Source organism: Martes martes, assembly GCF_963455335.1.
Source record: "Martes martes genome assembly, chromosome: 4".
Taxonomy (NCBI): domain Eukaryota; kingdom Metazoa; phylum Chordata; class Mammalia; order Carnivora; family Mustelidae; genus Martes; species Martes martes.
This window is the reverse complement of record NC_137891.1, coordinates 159,022,263-159,048,777: the sequence shown is the minus strand read 5'-3', so window position 1 is coordinate 159,048,777 and position 26,515 is coordinate 159,022,263. Positions and strand designations below refer to the sequence as shown.

Genomic DNA, 26,515 nt, shown 5'->3' with positions numbered 1-26,515 from the left:
AATAAATAAATAAAATCTTTAAAAAAAAAATAAAATAAAAATGCAAATTCATTTTTCTTCTCTGGCATTCTAGACAACCAGAATTGCTTTCAAGCATTACGATCCCTTGACTTCACATTCATGGCTCTAACAACTTTCTATCCCTCCTTGATCTTTTTCTGCCCTCTAAAACTGTGTAATCCTAACTCTCTTCATCACTTACTCTGTTCTAGCCATATTGACTTTCTCATTGTTCCTTCAATACATAAGGCAAGTCTCCTGCCTTATTGTTTCCTGGATTCCTTCTGCCTGGAATGCTCATAGTCCACAAACCCAAAATGGAAGAGTCCATTACTCTTTCAGGTTTTCAAATGTCACCATTTCAGTAAAGCTTTCCTTGGTAAAATAACATAAACTCCTCTATTTCCCATTCCCCTTCTCTATTTTATTCTTCACCTTAGCCCTCATCACTGTCACTAACATACTTCTTGTGCTCCCTTTGGCACCATATAGACTAACAGATATTTCTTGTTTAACTGTCCCTTCACCAGAATGTAGCTCCATGATTATAGGATTTTTATCGTTATGTTCACTGCTACAGTCCTAGCATTTAGAATAGTGACTAACAACACATTAGGTGCTCAACACGCACCTAGCTGCAGCAGTTACATGTAATCAGTAGATACTGCCATCAACACTTCATGTTCTAGTCTAAAAGATTTCAATTAACAGATTAAATTTAGGTTATTTTTTCAAACCGTGCCCTGGGAACTGCAACAATCCCTCACGGGCAATTGTGAGGGTAGAATATGAAAGCCTAATAAGCAAGTAGGAAAGTCCTGTGTTTATCTGTTTTATTCACAGGATTTCACGTAAGATTTAATTTGTAGAAAAGATTTAGCAACTTCAAAAAAATCTAAGACTACTGGGCTGTATACAATTTAGTTCCTACTTTTTCAGCTTTACTTATTTACTGTAAATGAGGATAACCTAGGTATCATGTTTATATCATCATTTAGAAAGAGATAAAAACTAGCACCGAGTCTTAATCTGCTACAAAAGCAATAAAATTTATTGTGTATTTTCTAATTAAAACAAGTAGAAAGCAGAATATTTTTAAAAAGAAATGAAGTATAAAAATTTTGTTATTCCATATACAAGAACATATGTAAATTCACTAAGTGGAAATTAAAATCCAAATCCCATTACCACAAATATTCTGCAGGCAAAAATATCTCCCAATCCATCAAATAGCACCACCCAACAAAACAAACAATATTTTATTATGAACCTCACCTTGAAATTCATTCTAATATGACCTGACCAGCGTAACTTTTAAAATGTTACATGTCCCAATAAAGAAAAAAATAGCACTCACCTTAACGAAGTTACAGATGGACAAGACTGTCCATACAAACCCATCTGGCCACAAAGAAAATCTGAAAAGTAAAGAAGAGTTAGTTATCAGAAGCTCCAAAGTAAGTTAAACTATAAATAAGATTCATTTCTAATTAAAACACTCTGAAAAGAAATAGAAGGCTAAAAGATTCACCACTCTCTGAATCAAAAATGCTATTAAACAATAAGAGGAACTATACTGAAGACAGACATAACAGAAGGCATAAGAGAAATAGATAACACTATAACTGTAATATCCAAAGCAGCTGAAAACTCATAAAATTTAACAAATTGTTATGTTGTTATACAGAGAGTGTGTCCCAACTATTTAGCAGAATCCTACTGATCCGGGAGAAGTGCCTAAAGGAGACTAAAGAGTGAGTATGCAGGTTCCCATCCCCACATAATTGTCCCCTATTTCATCTACTCTTCAATCAAAACAGTGCTACCTTTATTGATTTTATATACCAGAATTCACTAAGACTTCATGTGAAGAACAGTTCCATTGTTTAAAAGAAAGTTAAAAATAGCATTCAAACAGAAGGAATTTTGAATAAGAAGCTCTAGCTTCAAATTCAACTATGACACTATGAGACCTTGAAGAATTTATGTAACCTCACTGAACCTCAAATTCTTCATTTGTAACTTGGCGATAAATACTGCCTATATAGTTTTATTTACTCATCAGGGACAAACTGCAGGTTTGTTACTAGAATTAAATAAATCAATGAACAAATGTAAAATGGTCTATTAGCACTACTACCTGGCACAAGGATGATCCACAATTGTCTACACGTAACATGAATGAGAGAAGTTGGAATGGGCATAAGCACATACATATGCATATCTGTGCAAATGGTGGAGACTGTACAACTAAAGAAAACATGTTCATACTGAAGGGGATGTATTGGCTGCTAGTCCGGTTCCAGCTAACTGCTGTTAAGCTGGATGACAAACCCAATATTCTAAAAACCAATTTTTTAGGAAAAGCAAGATACACAAAATTTTATTTGAAATCTCCTGATTTTTCTTTTCTAAATACTATGTAGACCAAACAAAACATCAGATTCTGTCCTAAGTTTATAAACTTTAATCTAGAGGCTGAATGAATTCCCAGCATCTAACTGTTCCTGCATGCACATGAGAGAGACAAGGCACTTCTACTTCTGCTAGAATGACAGAATAGACAGCTTAATCAACATGTCACTGTAAATTACGAACACTGGATAAAATCTCTTAGTCTTTATAAATTAATCAATAATCCTGAAGGAAAACAACATCTGATCAAGGCCAAAAACTAAATATAACAGAGAAACTAAATAAGTATGCAGGGTACTGAAACTAGCTTTCATTCACCTTCAAGGCATTTTGCCAAACCCTATGAATTTCAGCTTGCGCTCAGAAGACCAATGGGGCTCAAGGTTCAAAAGGCAAAGTCCAGGTGTTACCCAAGAGATAGCAAGGAAAAATGTTTCTTAACCTTGGTCACTGAGTACCAACAAGGGGATGGGACAATGATTGCAGTAAAACAGTATCCCCCCAATATTCATAACCATAAGCTGACTCTCACCTAGATTACGGTTTAAAAAGATTCATACTTAGAATTCTGTTTACGGTAGTCCTAGAATGGTAGTATTCCCCACCCATCCTTGAGAAAGCAAATGCAGATCCTCTAGGGAATCTGCCTTTGATCTAAGCCTAGAATTATTCTCACTTATCTGGTACCAAAATAAATAACTTCATGGGTGCCTGGGTGACTCAGTTACACGTCTGCCTTCAGCTCAGGTCAAGATCCCAGGGTCCTGGGACTGAGCCCCATAGTGGGCTCCCTGCTTGTGGGGAGCCTGCTTACTCCTCTCCTTCCTGCTTGTGCTCTCTCACGTGAGCGCTTTCTAATAAAATCTTAAAAAATAAATTTTAAAAATAAAAATAACTATATTAATTAACAATCAAAAATCACAAAACCCAGAAGGAAACAAGGCACTCAGGGAAAGATATAGCTGAAACATCAGTTCGCAGAATCAAAACCTCAAAAAGATTTCCAGATATAGTAATTACTTAATTACTAGACACTTTATTGCTTTACTTTATGGGTGATTTAACTACTCCTATTTCAATTACCTGTATGAATCTCAAATTTGTGTCTCTAACAGGAATCAATCTCCAAACATAAATATCTAACATTCCATCCTGGAAAACCCAAATCTATCATTCCAAAGCAAAATTCATCGTCTTCTTTAATGTATTTACTACCATAAAATGACACAGTCCTTTTATCTAAGAATGGTCTTCTAGCCTAACTCCTTCCTTTGCCCTTGTTAAAATAGAACACCTCTTTCCAATTCTTGATTTCTATGAGGAATGGCTTCTCTAAACACTCCTAGGCTCTTAGGCCACCCCTCATCAAAGAGGTAAGTAACTTGGTTACTGGGTAGAGCTAACTCAGGACCTACATCAGGACTCTACAGGCAGTGATCTGGACGCACCTGCTCTGTTGACCCTGACAATCTACATATCAGGAGGGCTGGCCCATGGTCTAGATTGGAAGGGTTGGGATAAGAGAATGTGGAGAGTGAGTTAGCCCATTTGACTTTTTTTTTTTTTAAGATTTTATTTATTTATTTGACAGACAGAGATCACAAGTAGGCAGAGAGGCAGGCAGAGAGAGAGGAGGAAGCAGGCTCCCTGCTGAGCAGAGAGCCCGATGCGGGACTCAATCCCAGGACCCTGGGATCATGACCTGAGCCGAAAGCAGAGGCTTTAACCCACTGAGCCACCCAGGTTCCCGCCCATTTGACTTTAAAATCTAAATCACAATCTATATTCTACAATATCAGCTTCAGCAAAAACAAAGATAACTCCTCCAAAAGCTACCATATTATCCAGCAACTCAATCCTACACACCTATGAGTCTATGTGTGTGTGTGTGTGTGTGTGTGTGCATACCCAAGAGAATTTAAAACATAGGTGCACAAAAACTTGCACATAAATGTTCATAGCAGTATTATTTATAAATGGCCAAAAAGTTGAATAAAATCAAACGTTAAACTTATGAATGGAGGGGCACCTGGGTGGCTCAGTGGGTTAAAGCCTCTGCCTTCAGCTCAGGTCATGATCCTGGGGTCCTGAGATGAAGTCCTGCATCAGGCTCTCTGCTCAGCAGGGAGCCTGCTTCCCCCTCCCCCTCTGCCTGCTTCTCTGCCTACTTGTGATGTCTGTCAAATAAATAAATAAAATCTTAAAAAAAAAAAACCTTATAAATGGATAACAAAATGTGGCATATAGGCATATATACACACTATCCATAATATACAATATTATTATTTGGCCATAAAAAGGAATGAAGTCCTGTTACATGCTACACCACAGCTGAACCTTGAAAGCCTCATGCTAAGTGAAAGACATCAGACACAAATGACCACATATTTGGAAAACTGATCAGTAGTAACCAAAAGATGGGGGCACAGGGAGTGATTTCCATGAGGTTTTTTCCGGAATGATTAAAGTGTTCTGGCACTAGATAGCAGTGACAGTTGTACAAAAACACTTACTACAGGGGCACCTGGGTGGCTCAGTCAATTGAGCATCCGACTCTTGGTTTCGGCTCAGTCATGATCTCCGTGTCGTGGGATCAAGTCCTACGTTTTTCTCCACACTCAGCAGAGTGTGCTTGTCCCTCTCCCTCTGCTCTTCCCCCAACTTGTGCTCACTCTCTCTCCCAAATAAATAAACAATTTTTCTTTAAAGATTTTATTCACTTATCTGTTAGAGAAAATCAGTGAGCGAGCACAAGCAGGGGGAATGACAGGCAGAGGGAGAAGCAGGCTCCCCGCCAAGCAAGGAACCCTATATGGGATTCCATCCCAGGACCCCAGGATAATGACCTGAGCCAAAGGCCCAACCAACTGAGCCACCCAGGCATCCCTAAATAAAAATCTTAAAAAACAAAAAAAAAACCTTCAGTATAAAACCAAATTACAGGGACGCCTGGGTGGCTCAGTTGGTTAAGCGGCTGCCTTCGGCTCAGGTCATGATCCCAGCGTTCTGGGATCGAGTCCCACATCGGGCTCCTTGCTCAGCAGGGAGCCTGCTTCTCCCTCTGCCTCTGCCTGCCTCTCTGTCTGCCTGTGCTCACTCTCTCTGACAAATAAAAAAAAAAAAAAAACCAAATTACATACCTCAAAATGGTAAACTTTACAGTTTGTGGATCTGTATCTCAATTAAAAAATAATTTTAAAAGTAGTAATATTTTTTCATCTGTTGGTTCTGGTTAAATTCTTCAGTTCAGAACTTAGGTAAGGGAAAAGGATCTTGTATTTTGAGTCCCCCAGACATCAAAACCCTTAGGACCCCCAATTATTTACCATTTACTACCAACTCTAGCTCCCAGATATCTTTCTAACCTGCTTTAGCCTCAGTGCCTTAGTTTCAGTTTTCTCCATTTTTAATCTTGACTACTGCTCCTAAATGGTGAACCCCAGGCTGGTTAACTGAAAGAACAAAACATCTGCCAATCTTCTCCCTACCCAACAAATACATGACCAGCAACATGGAAATCTCACAAAAGAAGGCTAAAGTTCACAGTTCAGCCGGGAAAGTCTCAGTGTCCTCTGAATTACAAACTCACACTTCTGAAGCCAACTATAGTTGAGTAATTATATTAACTCATTCAATTATATCCATAATTTATACAGTTTGAGTTGGTGCAAAAAGCACCTTGTAGAATTTTTTCCAAATCCTTTAAAACCCAACATATAAGTTTGTGTAAAATGGCACAACCAGAATAGGGGTACTAAAAACCAGTCACTCACTGATGAATATGCTCCAGTAGAAGCATATTGTCCTATACACCATCACCAACACAAGAATATGGAATTCCTTTTAGTAATATAAGCAGTCTTCAAGGGTATATTAAACTGAGTTACAGGGGCACCTGGCTGGCTCAGTTAAGTATGCGACTCTTGATCTCAGGGTTGTGAGTTCAAGCCCCATGGTAAGCTCGAAAATTTTTTAAATTTTTAATAAAATAAAATAGAGTTATAAACTTACAAACTATTTACATTTAGGAAGGAGATGTTTAACAAACTAACAGTAGCATAATAATGTATTATTTGGGAGCAGGAGGTGAAATGGGACAAAGCATTTCAAAAAAGCTTCCAAGTAAGATTTTTTTTTAAGATTTTATTTATTTATTTGACAGAGATCACAAGTAGGCAAGAGGCAGGCAGACAGCCTGATGCAGGGCTTGTTCCCAGGACCCTGGGATCATGACCTGAGCCAAAGGCAGAGGCTTTCACCCACTGTGCCACCCAGGCGCCCTGCTCCCAAGTAATTCTTATCTTAATTCTTATTCTCCTCTCTCCCACCAACACAGGAATATGATGCTTTATAGTTTACAAAGAACTTACCAACATTCATGACGTTGAGTCAAGACCTAGACTGGAATCCCAATTATGACCTTAGGTATACTGTTAAACTTCTCTAAGGCTTAATTCCCTCCTTTCCACAAAAGAGAAGATCCATGACTCAGTTACAGGGACCACAGCTTGAATGAAAGCATCAGCATAATATTAGAAAAAGAACTACAAGCTGGCTGAAAATAAAGGCTACAGGAATAGAGGTCAGAAACTATTCCTTTTTTTTTTCTTTTTAAACTTCTGAACTTAGACCTGTCTTTCAAAAGAATTGAGAGTATAAAATTCACTAGCATCCATGAAGGAACAACCCCTTTGACTCATGTTACTTAACTGAGCACTATGACTTGTTATGCCATTAGTCACAGGTAATTATTAAAGCAGTCAAAGAAATAACCTGTCTTAATCAGCCAGAACAGAAGAAATCTACCAGAGGAAGGAGTAAGGGGAAAAGAATCCTGCTGAGTGAGCAGCAATCACCTACTCATCTTACCTCAACTAGCTACACCTAAAGGCAGTGGCACAGCTTGAGCGAGCTAAAAGGTGAGATCTGAGAGTCCTATGCTCTCAGAAAGCAATTAAAATCATGTGAGAATGATCACCAAGGGAGAATTAATGGAAGATGAGAGGCCAAACTTAAACTTTGGAGGGCTCTAACAGATAATTAAGAGAAGAGGAACTAGTTTAAAATAAAAATAACTTAAGAAAATTATATTGGAGATGCAAGTGATTTAATGCACAGAAAGGCAACATGTCAATTAAGATAGACACACACTGAAAAGAGAATATTGGCTTTTATTAGAAGATCATTAACAGTATAGAGGGTGTGTTTTGTGTCCTAGTGAAAGCAAAAAAAACAGACTGCAAAGGAATAAGAACTAGGGGAGGGAAATAGAGATTTAGCTACAAATTGTATAAAATGAAAATAAATAGGGCTTAACCAACTGAGCCACCCCAGCGCCCTGCGTTTCATTATAAACGCCCCGCGTTTCATTATAAACGTGGCGTCAGGCAGTATAGTGGTCAAGATCATTGTTGCCTGGCCTTTGCCCGGGACACTTCACGATCACCTGTACTACTCTAGAACTTCTGGGCCTTCTTTGGTACAGGGATCTCTGGTTCTCGGGATGGAACCCAAACATACACCAGGTGAAAGAAACATAGGCACCAGAAAGAAAAGTCTGTTTTCATGTTGGTGCTCTTGCAATTTTTAATAAGTTATAGATGTTTTCCGTAAAAAAAAGAAAGAAAGAAAGAAAGAAAGAAAGAAAGAAAGAAAGAAAGAAAATAAATAGGAAGTACAATAAGGTCAAGCAGAGAGGAACAGATTAAGAAATCAAAGAAGGTGAAGAATATGTTAGAATGTTCATCACACTGTATCCCCCCATTACTCTGATTTCTTCTTCACAACTCTTGTCACCAACAATATGACTTCTGTTTTACTGTCTGGTTCTTCTCCACTGGAATACAGATAAAAGTCCGTTTCATTCAGTTACACCCCCAAAATCTGACATGGTTAGCTGTCATGTCTGTTCAACATATGAGTAAACCAGGTTCCTTAAGAGCTGAAAAAGAGTATACTTCAAATAAGAGCAAGATTTCAAGGAAAACTCACCAGACCTTTTTTTTTTTTAAGATTATTTATTTATTTATTTGACAGAGATCACAAGCAGGCAGAGAAGCAGGCAGAGAGAGGAGGAAGCAGGGTCCCTGCGTAGCAGAAAGCCTGATGGGGGGCTCAATCGCAGGACCCTGGGATCATGACCTGAGCCGAAGGCAGAGGCTTTATTTAACCCACTGAGCCACCCAGGTGCCCCCTCACCAAACCTTTTTTTTTTTTTTAAGATTTTGTTTATTTATTTGACACACAGAGAAATCACAAGTACGCAGAGAGGCAGGCAGAGAGAGAGGGGGAAGCAGGCTTGCCGCTGAGCAGAGAGCCCGATGCGGGGCTCGCTCCCAGGACCCTGAGATCATTACCCAAGTCGAAGGCAGAGGCTTTAACCTTCTGAGCTACCCAGGTGCCCCCTCACCAAATCTTTTAAATACAGTCTTTGCACCCATCAAATACTTCTCCCTACCTCAAGGCAAATAATTCAGGACAAATCTGTAGTTAGAAGAGCAAGTTAAGTATCCAGGATATATGAAGAATTCTTAAAACTCAATAATAAAAAGATAACCCAATTTAAAAGTGGGGAAAGATCTGGAGATATAGCTCATGGGTACAGCACTTGACTGCAAAAAATGGGCAAAGATTAAAGTTACTAAGATCTACATATGTCCAATAAGCACATGAAAAGATTAGTCATCAGGGAAATGCAAATCAAAACCACAATGAGATACCACTTCATACCCACTAGGATAACTATAATAAAAATCACAGACAATAACAACTGTTGCAAAGGTATGGAGAAACTGAAACTTATATATTGCTAGTGGAAATGTAAAACAGTGTAGCCACTTCAGAAAGTTAAGCAGTTTACTAAAAAGTTAAACAGAGTTACCATATGACACAGCCATTCTACTCCTAGAGTCTATAGGGAAGAAATGAAAACATTCATCCACACAAAAATCTATGAACAAATGTTCACAGCAGCATTAAATAATAGAAAAAAAGTGAAGAGCACCTGGGTGGCTCAGTGGGTTAAGCCTCTGCCTTCAGCTCAGGTCATGATCTAAGGGTCCTGGGATCCAGCCCCACATCGGGCTCTCTGCTCAGCAGGGAGCCTGCTTCTCAGCTGGGGACCACGCCCCCACCCCCCGCCTGCCTCTCTGCCTACTTGTGATCTCTGTCAAATAAATACATAAAATCTTAAAAAAAGAAAAAAGTGAAAACAATCCAAATGCCACTAGCTGATGAATAGATAAATAAGTTGTACTATATCCATACAGTGGAACAGTTAGCAATAAAAAAGGATGATATATGCTACAACATGACCCCTGAAAACATGCTAAGTGAAAGAAGCCAGTCACAAGCCTACACGATTCCATTTATGTCAAGTGTCCAAAACAGGCAAATTTATATTAGTAGTTAGACCATGGATTAAGAGTTACATTAAATTAGATTAGTTTCTTAGAGTCTGAGGAGTGGGGAAGTAAAGGGGACTGACTGGGTATGGATGGGGTTTCTTTCAGAGAGAGGAAAATGTTCTAAAATTAGACTGCAGTGATGGTTACACAACCCTTTGAATACATTAAAAAACATTAAATTTCAGACTTAAAATAGGTGAACTGTATGGCATATGAATTCTATCTCAATAAAGCTTTAAAAAAAAAAAAGAGCAAGTTTAGAACTGCATCACACAAATGTTCTTGTTAAGTTCCTGCTTCTTCCCTCACTAGTGCCACAGGAGCCACCCCCACCCCCAAACTGGAACAGGAAAGGGAGAGTAAAAGTAATGACTTCACCAGAAAGCAATGCTACTACAGCAGTATCTTCAAATCCATAACCCCCTGAACCATTAGTGGTTCAATAAAGTTTCTTTTCTGTTGAGTTCCACTATTTCCACCACCTATTAATTAAACATATTTAATAACGCTTATGGGTCATTAAAAAAATTCTATACAAAATTCTACAGAAAAACATTCTACTAGTATCTACAAATCAACTACTTAGGTTATACCTCTCTCCTCCTAAAACAAAACCAAACCCAGGTTATTCTCTAATAACGGAAGATGAAAAATGCATGCCAAGCAATCGGCTTTGGCTTTTTAAGACTGTTTTAAGACTAAAGAGTCTAAACTAACTGCCTCTTTCCCCTTCATAGTTTAGGTCTGGTGTCAATCAAACAGGTGGTAAATGTGGGGGGAGAGGAGCTTCTTGGCCAAACATCACAGAGCTATAGATTCTTCCAAACCCCAAACCTTACTTCCTGCAATTTATGTAAACAGATCACAGGCCACCCTCTTCAAACCAAATCATAACCTAAGCAAGTAACACAAGATTCTATTTCTAGGTCTGTCATTAACCCACTGGATAATCCTGAAGCTTCAGTCTCCCTACTTTGCTCAATAACTTCACCACAATTTCTGATCCCAAAATCATATTATGTGGTCTAATAAAGAACTTTTTCCCAATTTATAGCTTAGTTTTCATAGAAAATATGACAAAAATATATGAAATTAAATCATATTATATGCTTGTCACTTCTACTGAATGTACATGAAATACGAAAAATTCAAAAGACTGTTCACTACAAAAATGTTGAACTCTTCTTTTTGAAACTTTTAAAGGTATTCTCTAAAAAGAGAGAATAAGCTTTCAGAGGGCTGAAGGGTTTTGAGGCTTTAAATTTAAACTCAGTTATATTTAGAAAGCCAAGATGCCACCTCTCTGGATCCTGTATCTTTATCTTGGTCATTTGATTCATGTGCTTTGCCTGGTGTAATTCAAAGCAAGAGATCCTACAATATCCGAAAAGTAAACTGAACACATCAGAATGTACTGATTACCAGAGGAATGTCATGCTGTATTGCAAAAGATGGGAGGCTACAGTCTCCCATTGCTAGAGCTGCCCTGTTCCCAAAAATCCTGACTCAAGAGGCTAGGGTAAAACCTACGGAATCTGCTAAATAAAGTATCTCAGGTGATTCTGATACACAACTTAATTCAGGAACTACTGGTTTAGGACAAGGATAGCAGAAAGGTTTCATATCATTTACCAACTATGTTCAATAGGTAATAGCTACCTGAAGGGCTACACTGAGGAGGTCATGTCTAAAAACAACCAGTAATTAGTAGTTTGCCATGGACAAAGTGATGGGGAAGTGGCCACATGCAAACCACGTTATCTGTCATCTGTGATTCAGACCACTAAATGGGCTTTTTTTTAAGGAGGCTTCTGAGGTAAGAGAAAAAAAGACTTAGATCTGGATTATTTACTTTTTTTTTTAATATTTTTATTTATTTATTTGACAGACAGAGATCACAAGTAGGCAGAGAGAGAGAGGGGAGGAAGCAGGCTCCCCGCGGAGCAGAGAGCCCGATGCGGGGCTCGATCCCAGGACCCTGGGATCACAACCCGAGCAGAATGCAGAGGCTTTAACCCACTGAGCCACCCAGGGGCCCTGGATTATTTACTTTTAACTGGCAAAAGCTTTGGCTGATTCTGAGAAGGTTGACGGCAGCAAGAATAGGCCCACTGGCATAAGTGCCAATACTCTCCATAAGTACTTATTAAGCTTCTTTCTCTCTCAAATAAATAAAATCTTAAAAAAAAAAAAAAAAAGAAAGAAACAAAGACAAATAGACAGAAAGAAACAAAACAAAACAAAAGAGCACCTGGGTGGCCCAGTTGGTTAGGCATTCTCCTTCAGCTCAGGTAATGATCCCAGGGTTCTGGGATAAGTCCCGGGCTCAAGTCTGCTTCTCCCTCTCCCTCTGCCCTCCCCCATGCTCATGCTCTCTCCCTCTCTCCCACATTCTCTCTAATAGATAAAAAAGAAATCTTTAAAAACAAACAGGGCGCCTGGGTGGCTCAGTCGGTTAAGCAACTGCCTTCAGTTCAGGTCATGATTCTGGAGTCCCTGGACAGAGTCCCACACATCCAGCTCCCAGCTTTGAGGGGAGTCTGCTTCTCCCTCTGACCTTCTCCCCTCTGATGCTCTCCCTCCCTCTGTCTCTCTTCCTCTCTCTCTCAAATAATAAAATCTTTAAAACAAACAGAAACCTTCCCAGTATTACACAGAAAAAGACTTCTCTCAAAATGTCAATAATCTTGTTTGAAAAATGAAAATTCTGCACAATTATATAAATTTGGTTTAAAAAAAAAAAAAGAAGGGGGCGCCTGGGTGGCTCAGTTGTTAAGTGTCTGCCATCTGCTCAGGTCACAGTCCCAGGGTCCTGGGATCGAGCCCCACATCAGGCCCCCTTCTCAGCAAGAAGCCTGCTTCTCCTTCTCCCCCTCCCTCTCCCCCTGCTGTGTTCTCTCTCTCTCTCTCTGTCAAATAAATAAATAAATCTTAAAAAAAAAAAAAAGGTTGTGCCTTGAGTTCCACATTATGTAAAGGTGGGAGGTAGTGGGAAGACTGAGTACCAAGCAAAAACAGTATAATTTAGGTTGATTCAAGAGGGAATCAACTGGGGGTCTCATCAGTACATGACTACAATAATGGGTTAAGATTCCCCTGGCAGCATTTTTGGGGGAGGGGGGACCACAACAGGGGAACAATCAACGCATGACATGGAAAGGCAAAAAAATCTGCTTTGTATTATTTTGTATGCGTCTCTCTTAACATTGGACTACTGGCCCTTAGTGGGCCAGGTATGTCAAACTAACCTTTTGGCGGGGGTGGGGGGGGGAGCTGGGGGGCTCAGTACATTAAGCATCTGCCTTCTACTCAGGTCATGATCCCAGGGTCCTGGGATCAAGAGCTGCATCAGGCTCCCTGCTCAGCAGGGAGTCTACTTGTCCCTCAGCCTCTTCTCCTCCTCGCTGGCTCATATTCTCTCTCTCTCAAATAAGTAAAAAAAATTTTTTTAAATTTTTAAAAATTTTAAAAATTAAATTAAATACGTAAACAAAGAGGGTTGAGGCATATGTGGCAAACAGCTTAATGATGGTCAAATCTATGATGGGTATATGGGGATTCATTATATTTTATCTGCTTTTACAAATACTCAGCAATGCACTTGTGGACTTTCCTGTTACTTGATCAAGTCCAGCACCGTACAATTAATTCTTTTTCTTTTCTTTCTCAGATTTCAGGAAGCTTAAGAATGACTAGTACTTTGAAGAAAACAGCCTAGACTCAATCAGAAGAAAACCAGCATTCATTTGTTAGCTCTACTAATAAGAAATCTCTCTGAATCTATTCAAAGAACTTCTTGTAAATTAATATGAGAAATGAATATGAGCCAAGAGAGTGACTCAGCTGCTAAAAAGAAACAAAATACAATCTTAAACTTCACTAGAAGCATAGTACCCAGATCAAGGAGGGTAACAGCCCCATGCACTCTTTACTAGTTAGTTCACAACTGGAGTATTGTGCTCTGTTTCGAGCATCACATTTTAAAAACACTTACAAGCTAGAATGCTTGCAGGGAGAGATATCAGACTAGTGACGAGTTTAGAAGCCAAATGTCAAGTGCGGAATGTCTGAAAAAAGTAGGTGTGTTTAGTGTGGAGAAGAAAACACTTCCCAGCCTTCCTTGTCACCTCAACCAAAGAGACCCCTGGTGTAGTACTTTCCAGAGGATTTCAAGAGTCATTAACAGGCATTCCATTGTCAGATAAATCTGAGATAAACACTTTTTTCTCTAACAGACTTATCAAAGGGTTCAATATCCTCAAGTGCTTTACGATTCTTCAGGAAGGATATTCAGTATTTCCCAAAAGGAACGATTTATTCATTCATTCAACAAAAATTCACCAAGCCCCAATTATTGGCCAAACATTTCTCCACGTGCTGGGGATACAATGAATATTTTAATATTTTGGAGAATACTTTGTGAAACAGAGTATTCTCTGTTTCTTGCTACCCCTCTAACTTGCACTGTGCTCCATATCTCTAGGTTTATTATGCTGCCAGCCTAGAAGGTCCACCACTCATCTTAATTCAAACATTATCTCCACAAAGCTTTTCTGATCATAAGCAAAACTTGCTTTTCAACAAGCTGATGGCTCTTTCTCTGTATCAGTTCTCTGTGAACAGACTATTCCTCTTAATTACCTTCACATCTCTCATGATGCCCAGGACAGTGTCTTGCAAACACAGGTGTTCTAGAAGTATTTGCTGAATGAATAATCACTGAAATATTTGAAGGATTATCTTGATAAAGAACACAAACTAGGTCTCTACTGTTCCACAGAGGATGAAAAAAGAGATGAAGTTAAAGGAAATTTAACCTCAATTAGCGCTAATGACAGTCTATCTTATAGGTATCTGTGACTACAGGCGTTCTAAGAGTAGCCAAGTACGTACGTTATCAAGTGCTTTAGTGGGAAATCTCGCTGGCCTGAACGATTAACTCTTAAAATTTAAGAACTACTGTACTTCTCACCATATCAGACAAAAGGAAACTTTCAAAACAATGTATTTGCAACAATATTAAAATTCTAGGGGAACCTGGGCGGCTCAGTCTGTTAAGCGTCCAACTCTTGGTTTTGGTATAGGCCATGATTTCACGGTGGTCATTGGACCGAGCCCCAAGTTGGCTCCCCACACAGTGTGGAGTCTGCTTCAGAACCTTTCTCCCTTCCCTTCTACCCTTCCTGAGCACATGCTCAAGCTCTCCAAAAATCTTTCCAAAAAAGTTCTTAAACTTAAACATGAAATATCCTTTCATTTACAACTACAGTGAATATATAAAATGCCATTAATGTCATTTACAGTGTTAAGTATAGAGGATAAATAACAAGAAGATGCTGTCTCTATCCTGAAAGTGTAAATACAGGTTGCTCCCAAAGAAAATCTGAATGCCTAGGTCATTTACCTCAGTAAGAAATGCTCCTTAGATAAAGAAATTCTTTAGATAAATGATTTTGAATATTTTGCAGGCAGAGAATTAACTATGAAGCCATTAGCTTCTCTTAAAGCCATCTACTGACACCACTAAATACATTAAGTCCTTCAAAAAACAAAGCTAGCCACTCTGCCTTTTTAGTTTACCAGAAAACAGAAGAAATTCCAGGATACCTCCATATGCCACAGATTACCTCTGCAGTGTCTCTCCCAAACTAAAAGCTGTAGTCCTCACTGGCAAGGACCCTGTCTTTTACTTGTGTCCCTGGCTTTTATTACAGTGCCCAGGACACAGCAAATGGTGAATAAATGAGCAAACAAGTGAGAGAAATTAATGAGTCCAATGTCCCTGGATGAAAACTACCTTAAGAAAACACAAATAGGGGCGCCTAGGTGGTTCAGTGGGTTAAAGCCTCTGCCTTCGGCTCGGGTAATGATCCCAGGACCTGGCCCGCATCGGGCTCTCTGTTCAGCAGGGAACCTGTTTCCCCCTCTCTCTCTGCCTGCCTCTCTGCCTACTTGTGATCTCTGTCAAATAAATAAATAAAATCTTTAAAAAAAAAAAAAACCCACAAATGGTTTTTATTATTTGAAACCTGCCAATGCTATGGCAGCATAAAAGTAGATCTTAAGTCTAGTTTTCTTCATAAACTGGCATGCTATTTTTAGGTCACTTATTGATAAATAATTACTTAAGTAAACCTAAGGTCTTGGTTGCTTCTAGGGAACTAAAATTAATTCCTTAATCAGGAGAGCTAAATGACCAAATTCTAATGCAAAGAAAAATCCAAAACACTTATTACACGCACAATTTGACCAATAGATTATAATGAAACAATTATCAAACTGATTTATTACTGTAACTGCCTAGAAAGCAAAATACTTTGATAGCACCAAGGGGGGTTTTTTTGAAAGTTTTATTTACTTATTTGTCAGAAGGAGCGAGCGAGTGAGCACAAGCAGGGAGAGCAGCAGAGAGAGGGAGAAGCAGGCTCCCTGCTGAGCAAGGAGCCCGACGCAGGACTCAATCCCAGAACCCTGAGATCATGACCTGAGCCCAAGGCCCACGCTTAAGTGACTGAGCCACCCAGGCGTCCCAACACCAAGTGTTTAAACTGCTCTTCCACAGTGTTATGATTCACATTTTTTAAAATTCTCTTTCTAAATTTTCATACATGTTTAATTTTTCTGATTATAAAAATGGTATAAGCTCACTGTAGAGAACTCAGAAAACATAAAATGGGTTCAAAGGAGAAAATAAAGACTACCCACTGTGATGCTTTCTTTCACAGTCTTTTTTTCTATGCAGTGGTAACTTCTTTATATACTATCATTCTTCCTACCCACTGGACAAGAAACAATAGACTCACACTATGACAGTAACCCTAGCTCCCTCAGTAGATTCGTGTTCCAGGTACATTTTCTTAAGAGTCTACAGGTTATAGATGTGTACTTCCATAACATAAGACCGAATCTGCAATTTTCCAATTCTTAAAAGTATCCCTTCTGAGTCTGTCTCCTCCATGCCTCCAGAATTCTACAAAGGCAAAGAAAGCAGACTCAAGTAAAAATACATCCAATGACTGGAAATGAACCCAAATTTAACAAGGCAAGAAGTTTTTCTCGATAGTTTTATGTCCCTTAGTCTGATATTATCACAAGTTCTGTTCCAAGCAGCCAAGGTCCTTTGGGGTCCATAGCCTTTAATTTCTACCTCAAAAATCCAAAGTATATTCTTCATAAAACCTTAATCAGTTTTCTATAAAGAGTACAAGACCAGAAACAGAATGCACGATCTTGGTTCCTGTTTCTGCGCTACTGAACAACTTGAGTAATACTAAGTCTTAGCTTGTATCTCATTTTCTCCATTTGTCAGTAGGCATATTACTTGCCCCACGTCTATTACCGGGCTGCTGGGAGGTTCCAACACTGAACAAATCAGAGAAAATGCTTTTCAAAAAGCATTACTCAAATATAAGATGATTATTTTCCCAAAACACACATCCCCTATAATAAACAATATAAAACACAACTTCCCCACATAAACAAAATGCCTTTTCCAATGGTGATTACTATGTATACGCATAGCGGGACAATACCATCAAGACCTCCTTACACAGGGTAGACAGGGAGAGCACGTTATAGATTCGCAGACCCAACCACACTAGCAGAAACTGATGCTATATATTATTCATCTCCTACAATGATAGTTAACCTGCTCCTGACTACAGCATATATGACTGCTGTGTCTATCTCCCAAAGTTCTACGCCAAGCCACAGAGTCATTTAACAAAATTAATAAGCACCCATGTACCCACCAACCAAAATCTAGGATCTTAACAGTAACTTATTTTTACCATATTGCACTCCCCTCAGTCCAATCTCTCTGTAAGCAGTATGAAATCATTAGTGAGTTCTTACAGTCTGCCCCCCCCCCATCCATTTCCCTCACAAATCTGTGTCAACATTCAATAAGGACAGATCTCTACTTTAAGAAAAATTCCAAACCCAGGGTGCCTGGGTGACTCAGTCATTAGGCGTCTGTCTTGAGCTCAGGTCATGACCTCAAGATCCTGGAATCAAGCCCCCCTGCTCAGCAGGAGGCCTGCTTTTCCCTCTCTTGCTCCCCCTGCTTGTATTCTCTCTCTTGCTGTCTTTGTGTCAAACAAAATATTAAAGAAAAATTCCAAGCCCAACTTCTGAGATCTCTAATAAGGTAACATCAGCACTGTATGATTCAGATCAATCTTATTTCCTTGATATCACTATACCACTGGGCAGGATGCTGTCCAGTAGGTAAATTCCATTACAGCTTTTAGCTCTGTAATCCAGAAGAGTTTAGCTAAAAGTTTACTGGGTAGTCTCCTTCAAACATAGGATCATCCTGGAAAAATGGACCAACTGTTCTGTGACCCTCTCCCATGTGTGACCCGACTCTTCATGATCCTCTCTACATGTGAATGAAAAAACAGCCAATGCTATGCTACAGTTTGAATGTTTCTGCCCTCCCAAACCCACATGTTCAAATCCTAAGCCCCAAAAATTATGGTATTAGGAAGTAGGTCTTTGGGAGGTGCTTAGATCATGAGGGTAGAGCCTTCATGTATGGGATTAGTGTCCCATAAAAGAGGCTCCAGAAGGATCCCTTGCACCTTCCACATGTTAAGGTGCCAGCTGTAAGGCCTTCACCAAAAGGCAACAATGCTGGTGCCTTGTTCCTAGACTTTCCAGCCTCCACAATTGTGAGCAATAAATTTTTGTTACTTATAAGCTACCCCTCTGTGGTATTTTGTTATGGCAGCCCAAATGAACTAAGACAGCCAACATGCAAAGTTATAGAGACTCTCTCTGAAAACTCCCACGCAAGAATTTTCCCCACCCCTAAACTACTAGCATTCAATTCAGAAGCGAGACCTCTAAGATTATGTTCTGACAACAGTTCCTCTTATTGCATTCCATAAGCATGAGTCCATTACAGAATACTTCACCCATTGATGATGGGAAATAAGTCTGATAGGGCAGTGCCAATGTAGGTCTCATTATACCAAAACAAAATCACTTCAGATTTATGCTAAAATCTTAAAGCAACCAGAGTGGTTTAGTAACTATCAGAATCTATGCTTATGAAATGTGTCAAAGTAAGAGTTCTTATTGAATATGGTCCTAATTAAATCATATTCTTATTTATCCTATATTTTACTTTGTTACAGTACAAAAGTTTGACACCATATATAAGTCCCACTTCTTTCCGTTTCAGTTGCTTTGTCTCAATTCTATAAGAAAGTAGTAACCATTTTGGAAGACATCACATTCTCAAGTTATCAGTTGATATGTTAAGTAGAATAGAAGCTGAAGGTACCTAACTACAAAAGGCTACTTAAAATAAATAGAATACCATTGTTATAAATATAAATACAACATCTGGTTCCATATAACAAAGCTATTTCCATATCCCAACAGATGGCCCACAGTAATAATGCTTTGCTGATCTGGTTATAACAAATTCTATTAAATCCAAAATCCTGTATAGCAGATGCCTTTTCCAATTTCAGTATAAGTCAATCTCTTTAACCAAAACACTGTGCTTTGGTTCTTGTTATTTGTGCACTAAAATCCAATTATGCCAATTAAGATGATCAAATTTTTTTGACAGTTATAAAATGCCACTGTGGTGTTTTCTGAGTTTTCAAGTGAAGGAGGGTAGAGTATCTCCACCTAGGACTGAAACACTAACTGTTGATAATGGAAAACAAAAATTCAGTTATAAGAAGGCTGAGGAGAGGTAAAAGCGAGCTTTGGCTATCTCAAGCCAAGGTTCCTGAACAGTGGCAATGTGGAAAGCTAAGTGCATAACAAAGCCACCAGTGAAAAGCACTGAAAACAATGCAATTTCTGAGTTGAAAGGCTATTAGGAAGGACAAACAAAAAGTTTACCTGAAAACAAACAACATGTATCTCTGTACACTGTGGTACCCGGTTCAGTTTTAAAATATGTGGACACAACGTCAACTTTAATTTTGCTATTTGCTTCCCAACACACTCAAAATCCAATCTTCATATTCTTGTCATGCCCTTACTTGAAATATTACCCTCTATTAACTCATAGCCCAGTAAGCAGTACAATGTAGTGATTAACAGCCACTGAGTTCTGAAAATAGACTACAGACATTCAAATCCTGCCTCTTTCCATCCCTAGCTATAGAACTCAGACAAGCTACTTAATCTCTCTGTGCCTGTTTCCTCTCTGTGTCTGTAAAATTGATAATAATAAAATCTACCTGTTAGAGTTGTTATGAGAAGTATATGAATAATAAACGTTAAGTACTCAGAATACTTTTGGACCCATATTAAGGCTTCAGAAAATGCCACTATCATCACCACATAAATACCCACTGATGTTCTGAAGAAAAGGCAGGAATATGAAATCACTTATCTAAATCACAGAGAACACAAGTAACAAAATCTGGTTAAAAATACACACACACACACTTCATTTTAAGTCCCGAAGATTAGACATTAAAAATTACAGATTCCTGGGGTGCCTGGGTGGCTCAGTGGGTTAAGCCTCTGCCTTCGGCTCAGGTCATGATCTCAGGGTCCTGGGATCGAGCCCCACATCGGGCTCTCTGCTCAGCGGGGAGCCTGCTTCCCCCCTCTCTCTGCCTGCCTCTCTGCCTCCTTGTGATCTCTCTGTCAAATAAATAAATAAAATCTTTAAAAAATAAAAAATAAAAAATAAAAATTACAGATTCCTAAGTAAGGAGATTTCCCAGCCCCTCCAATTACCCAGAAATTCACACAGGGATCCTTTAACTTAGAACACCAGCAGGGAGTAGTAGAAATAGCAATGAACATGCACTAAGGAGATCCAATAGCTCCATTACTGATTTAGATGTACAATCTCCGGCAAGTCACCTAATCTAAACTTCAAATTGCTCATCTTAAAAAATGCTTTGCCCACATCACAGGACTGTTATAATACAAAATGAGATGATGTATGAGAAATTTTATGTAAACCATAAACACTATACATGAATGTTCAAGGGCCATGTCTTACTCATTTTTAACTCCCAGTGCCTAGCGGAATGCACAGCAGAGGTTACAATCTAAAAGAAAAGCCATAGGAGTGAAATTCACAGGGTGAGGACTATGATGAAGTAAGGGAAAGGCTTTTTACAAGAATGAGAAACCCAAATATCCAACTAATGAATGGATAAATAAAAGGTAGTATAGCCATACAATGGAATATTCTTCAGCAATAAAAAAGGATGAGATACTGATACAAACCTCAAGATGGATAACCCTTGAAACACTATGCTAAGACACAAAAGACCATTTGGTGTATGATTCCATTTATATGAAATATCCAGAACAGGGTATATTTTTGGGGGGATGATGAAATGACTAAAGATGATTGCGGTTATGGATGTACAACTTAATTTACTAAAAACTGTTGAACCATATACTTTAAATGAATGAACTATACAGTATGTAAATTATACCTCGAAAAAAACTTTAAAAAAAGAGTAAGAGAAAAAGTTTGTGAGAACCATTAAAGTATAAAATCACTGGCTTTAGAATACATTTGTTTCTTTCTTACAGAAAAAAGTGAGTTTCCTGATATTTGAGTAGTTCTGACACGTAGACAAAAAAGACTGGTGGGAGAATTAGGAGAAAATACTTAAAATTACCACACCAGGGGTGCCTGGGTGGTGTATTCGCTTAAGAGTCTGATTCTTGGTTTCAGCTCAGGTCGTGATCTCAGGTTGGGAGATGGAGCCCTGCATCAGTCTCCCCGCTGAGCAGAGTCTGCTTGAGACTTTCTTCCCCTCTCCAAAACCCTAAAATAAATAAATCGTAAAAAAAAAAAAAAATTTAACCACCCCCAAACCATAATGTCTCTACAGATCTTTCCGTGGAAAACAAATGTGATATCTATTCTTATCCTTCCTTTCAAAATGCTAAGGTTAAAAATTACTTCCCAATCCTAAATAGTCTTTCCATCATGATGATTATTTCTGAACTCCCAGACTACCTCTGATACTATCAACCCCAGTACCTTTCCTATCCTTGGCTTCTATAGCACTGATATACTTCCTGGTTCTTCTCAGAATGTTTACCTGTTATTCTATAATGTCACCCCAAATTCCAAACCTCAAAGCTCTTTCAGCATAATACTACTAACTTCCTATCACTCATCTACTCACCTGTTTTTTACTACCATCTACACAGCCCTGATCAGTGAACAATCTACATTTTTATCTCTATTAATCCTATAACAATGTACTGATACTTCAATCGTACTCTAGTCAATTTTTCATTGTCTTCACTGAGGCTGGCAAGCAGCAGTGTGGCTCAACCAAAATAATTCCTATGCTATTTCTATGTGGCTTTGCAACGGGGTACATTTTTTTCTTCTGAATAGATCTGTTTTTCTAATTGTTTTGCTTACACTAATCTTCATTTCCAGTCAAGCCAGCAAGGAGAAAAGCCGTCAGGACTGGCAGAAAATTAGCCTACTATTAAAAAACTGATTGAACCCTATCTAATGTTGCCCATAACCAATCTTAGCTCATTTCCCTTCATAGTGATACTTTCCTAATTTCCTCTTATCAGTCATCCTCCCAGGACTCTAAGCTTTTATCTTTTAATGCTTTTTTGTTTTCTTCCCTTTGTCCACTAAGCTCAAATTAATCTTTACTCATACATACATCTTCTTACATATCCTATGCTTCTTCCTCAGAACAGTTCAATTTAAAGATTAATGCAAAAAGCTCAAAGATGAGACTGCCTGGGTTCAAATCCTCACTATGCAGCTTACTCTCTGTGGGATTTGGGGCAAGTTACTTAACCTCTCTGTAACTCAGTTTCTTCATGAGAATAGTAAGAACTTTGAGGAGATTTTGAGATAAATACATGTAAAGAGCTTACAACAATGCCTGGCATGCAGGAGACACTCAATAAATGTTAGCTATTATTTTATTACCACAGTCATTACCTTATGCCAGACTCTCATCTTACTCATAAAATTCTCCAAGTCAGTCTCCTCACTTCAGAACACTCAGATAATACAAAAACCTTTGTCAGGGTCTATATGCATTATCTTACTCCCAGTCTTTAGAACCCAATATGGTACCCCATCAAACTAAACCCTACATCCTTGATAGGTCCTCCACCAACACCTACCCACCAATCCTGAACTCATTTATTACTATTCACCAATATAGATTCTCTGTACAGGTCAACCTACTTCCTGTATCTTTTTTTTTAAGGATTTAATTTACTTGTCAGAGAGAAAGAGAATACAAGCAGGGGGAACAGCAGGCAGAGGGAGAAGCAGGCTCCCTGCTAAGAAAGGAGCCCTAGGCGGGACTAAATCCCAGGACCCTGGGATCATGATCTGAGCTGAAGACAGACGCTCCACCACCTGAGCCAAGGTATCCCTTGCTATATCTTTTTATACGCTGTCACTTCTTTACCTCTGTAAATACTCCTTCACTCTCCTGGAATACATCTCGGCTCCTCTGAAAATGCCTATCTTTTGCAAATCTCACTTACACCTTTCAGGTTGGCTGCATTGTTATCCCACCCCGGAGTCTGATGTTGCTTGGTAATTTATGAATATGTATGTTATGCATTGTTTCCTGGAAGAAGTTGAAGCATTTGTAGAGACCACATATTTTATTCCTTGTGTCTCTTCATACAGACTACTTCACACACAGCGCAGTATTTTGCAAAAGTACACAAATGCTGACTGACTTACTGAAAAAATATGTTTCAGAATACATCAGAAAAACAGTCTCTATTTTCCACTGCCCCACCCATACTCAGCATGATGAAAACAGAATCTGTACTTCAATATCTTTATTTTGCATGGGAGAATATATGAACAACCGTACCACACAAAAGGAATATATATATACACTCGAAGAGAACATACAATGCAAAAAACAAATCAAGAAAAAGTGAGCATGCTAGCCAACTTGGAATCTAAAAAGTGACTTCAAAATAGTAAGATTAAAAAAAAATAGTAAGATTTTATTTCACCCAAACTAATGAACCAAAAAGAACCAAAATAAACATGTCCTGACCCCATCCAACAAGTACCTCATAGAAGTATGAAAAGTTCCCAGTATCACAAAAACCAGTAACAAGATTTACCTCAACTCCAAGAGACACAAAAGGAAAACAAAAATTCTCAGGTTTACAATTAAAAAAAAAAAAAAAACACCTTAGAAAATTCAATCACATCCATATATGCCACCCAAACAGAAAAATGAAGGGAGTTACTGCTTTTCTATAAATATTTGTTATGGTCTAGGAGGTATAAGGCTTCTCTCACTGCTTACTGCAGCCTGCTCCCTCTTAAGGGAGCAAGCAATCTGTGGTCACACAAGAGAGAAACACAGGAAGCTGGAAACCTTAACCTGGAACGGACATTAAGGAAAGAAACTACCCAAAACACGTTTCAAAACCAGCTTCAAAAAACAGAGTAGCGCAAAAATACTCAACAGAAAAAGAGGAAAAGTGAAATAAAAGAGCTCCCACAAAATAAGTGACTCAGTGAAACTCTCTAGTACCGCGTTCCAAGTAAAGAGCCATGCATGTAATACTTCCATAACATGCACTCATTTCACTGAGAAGCAAAATAGAAGGAAAAAAATACAGGTCACGAAAAGACAAAAAAAGATGCCCACCAGACGCTAACTCCCGGGCCGGCCCAACTCAGCTCATTCAGGAATCCCACTAGAAGCAACAGAGACGTGAACCCAACAACACAGAAAAGAAAAACCTCTGCCAACCAAACACACGAAAAGTAGAACGGAGAACCGAGAACTATACACCTCAGTGCATCGGCAGCTAGAGCACACTCTTTTGGATCAAACAACAGAGAAAAGAACGAGAACAGCTAAAAGCAGACGAGGAAGATGTCTATGACACTAAGCCCTGCCATGTCCCCTGCTGGTCTCAATTTCTGAGAGTACAACTCCTGCTTCTCCCCAGCTAACCAACAGTCGGCCTCAGCAAAGCAAACTGCCCCTAACACCTTCCACGCCACGGGAGGAAATCACAGAGGAAAAACCACCGCGTAAACCTCCCTCCTCACCAGCTGCAAAAAATGGAGGGGGGAGGGGGGAGACACCCTACCACGTGGGCAGGATGCAACACACACAGGACAGCAACACGTCCGCATGGAACGGCTGCCTCTGCCCCAATGCCGGCAGAGGACACAGCGTCAGGGTGGGTGGGAACGGAGGCCCCTCGCACGGGCCTCATCCCGTAGGGCTCCCCCGAGGCCGGAGGTACTGCCCGCCTCGCCGGCCGAAAAACACCCCAAGCTTGAAGGGAAGAAGCTGCATCGTGCCGAGGTAGGGGGCCAGCCCAGGCCAAGGGGCAGGTCACGGAGAGGAGACCGCCGCTGTCTTCGGACTCGGCGCCCCCCGGAACCCCGTCTGATTCCCCCGGGGCCCCGCCTGGGGGAGGGGCGGGAGGCGCGGAGCCGCCGCTTCCCGGCTGAGGGGCAGCAGCAGCTGAGGAGAAATGCCGCGGGGGAGGGAGGGACCCAGCCCTCGCCGCCTGCCAGGCCCCAACCGGGACCCGGGCCCCCTGCCCAGCCCGCCGCCCACCCCGCACCGCGGCCGCGGCCGAGAAAGGAGAGGGCGTCTCGCGGAGGGCAGCCCCTGCCTCCGTCCCGGGAGATGCCCCAGCCCCGCCTCCTCGCCCGCCGCCTTGGCCCCGCCGCCCCGGCGGCGGGCACTCACCTCAGGCTGCGCAGGCCGGGACGGCCCGGCCGAGCCCCCGGCCGCTGCGTGCGTCTCCGCCTCCCGGGAAAGGTCTCAACGGCGCCTGGTGCGAGCGGCCGAGGCCCCGAGCAGCGCCGAAAGCGGCGGCGGCAGCGGGAGCAGCCAACATCCGGGGCCGCGCACCCGGAACTACTTCCCGACCCGCTCCCCTCCCGCCCCCGCCGTCGCCCCCGCCTCCCGCGACGTCGCTGCGCCACCGGCACGGCGTCGGCGGCGTCCCCTCCCCTTCGCGGACAAGGCCGCGGCGACACGCGCGGGATCCCTCCGCTGGGACAAGTAGTGCCCTGGGACGCCGGGGTAGCTCACTCAGCGCAGCCCGTATTTTGGAGTTTCGAGCGATTTGGGGTTCCTGCGCCTCCGAGTGGCGGCTAGGAAGTGGGGACGGCGGGGACAACCCCGTAGTTGACAGCAGGGACCTTTGGCCTTGGACCCTGCCCACGGATTCCTCAGGCCCCATGCCCGGGAGGAATGGCGCTTCGTGACCTTCCGTCCCACCCCCCTCCCCGCCTCCTTGGTAGCGGCAGGCACCCCAGCCTCTCCGGGAAAACCAGACTCCTTTTCCAACTTTTCACAGAGCGGGTTCTACAGGCCCCAAATAAGGGCACCTTGGCCCTTCAGGACCTTCCTTTTAGAACTTTACAAGTCTCGGGTTCTAGGCCCATCTGCCGAGGCTTGACCCCTGTCCTATCCTTAGTTTCCTTCTTGAAACAGAGTAGCTGGGACTCCAAAGGCCCTTCTGATTCTAAAATAGTTGCCCAGGGGGCACCTGGGTGGCTCAGTGGGTTAAAGCATCTGCCTTCGACTCAGGTCATGATCCCAGAGTCCTGGGATTGAGCCCTATATCGGGCTCTCCGCTCAGCAGGGAACCTGCTTCCCCCTCTCTCTCTGCCTGCCTCTCTGCCTACTTGTGATCCCTGTCTGTCAAATAAATAAATAAAATATTTAAAATAGTTGTTC

At 40.7% G+C, this 26,515-nt stretch overlaps 1 protein-coding gene across 1 annotated transcript in view; it reads right to left on the bottom strand.

Annotated features, from left to right (window-relative positions):
• The window catches only part of FOXJ3 (forkhead box J3), a 149,375-nt gene extending 123,651 nt beyond the window's left edge, over window positions 1–25,724 (bottom strand). Inside the window, exons 1-2 of the mRNA XM_080802663.1 lie at window positions 25,517–25,724; window positions 1,358–1,418 (exon numbers count right to left, since the gene is read on the bottom strand). Of these exons, the coding sequence (XP_080658789.1) occupies window positions 1,358–1,401 (44 nt within the window). The 5' untranslated portion in view covers window positions 1,402–1,418; window positions 25,517–25,724. The remainder of the gene's footprint in view (window positions 1–1,357; window positions 1,419–25,516) is intronic.
• Between the last annotated feature and the right edge of the window lie 791 nt (window positions 25,725–26,515).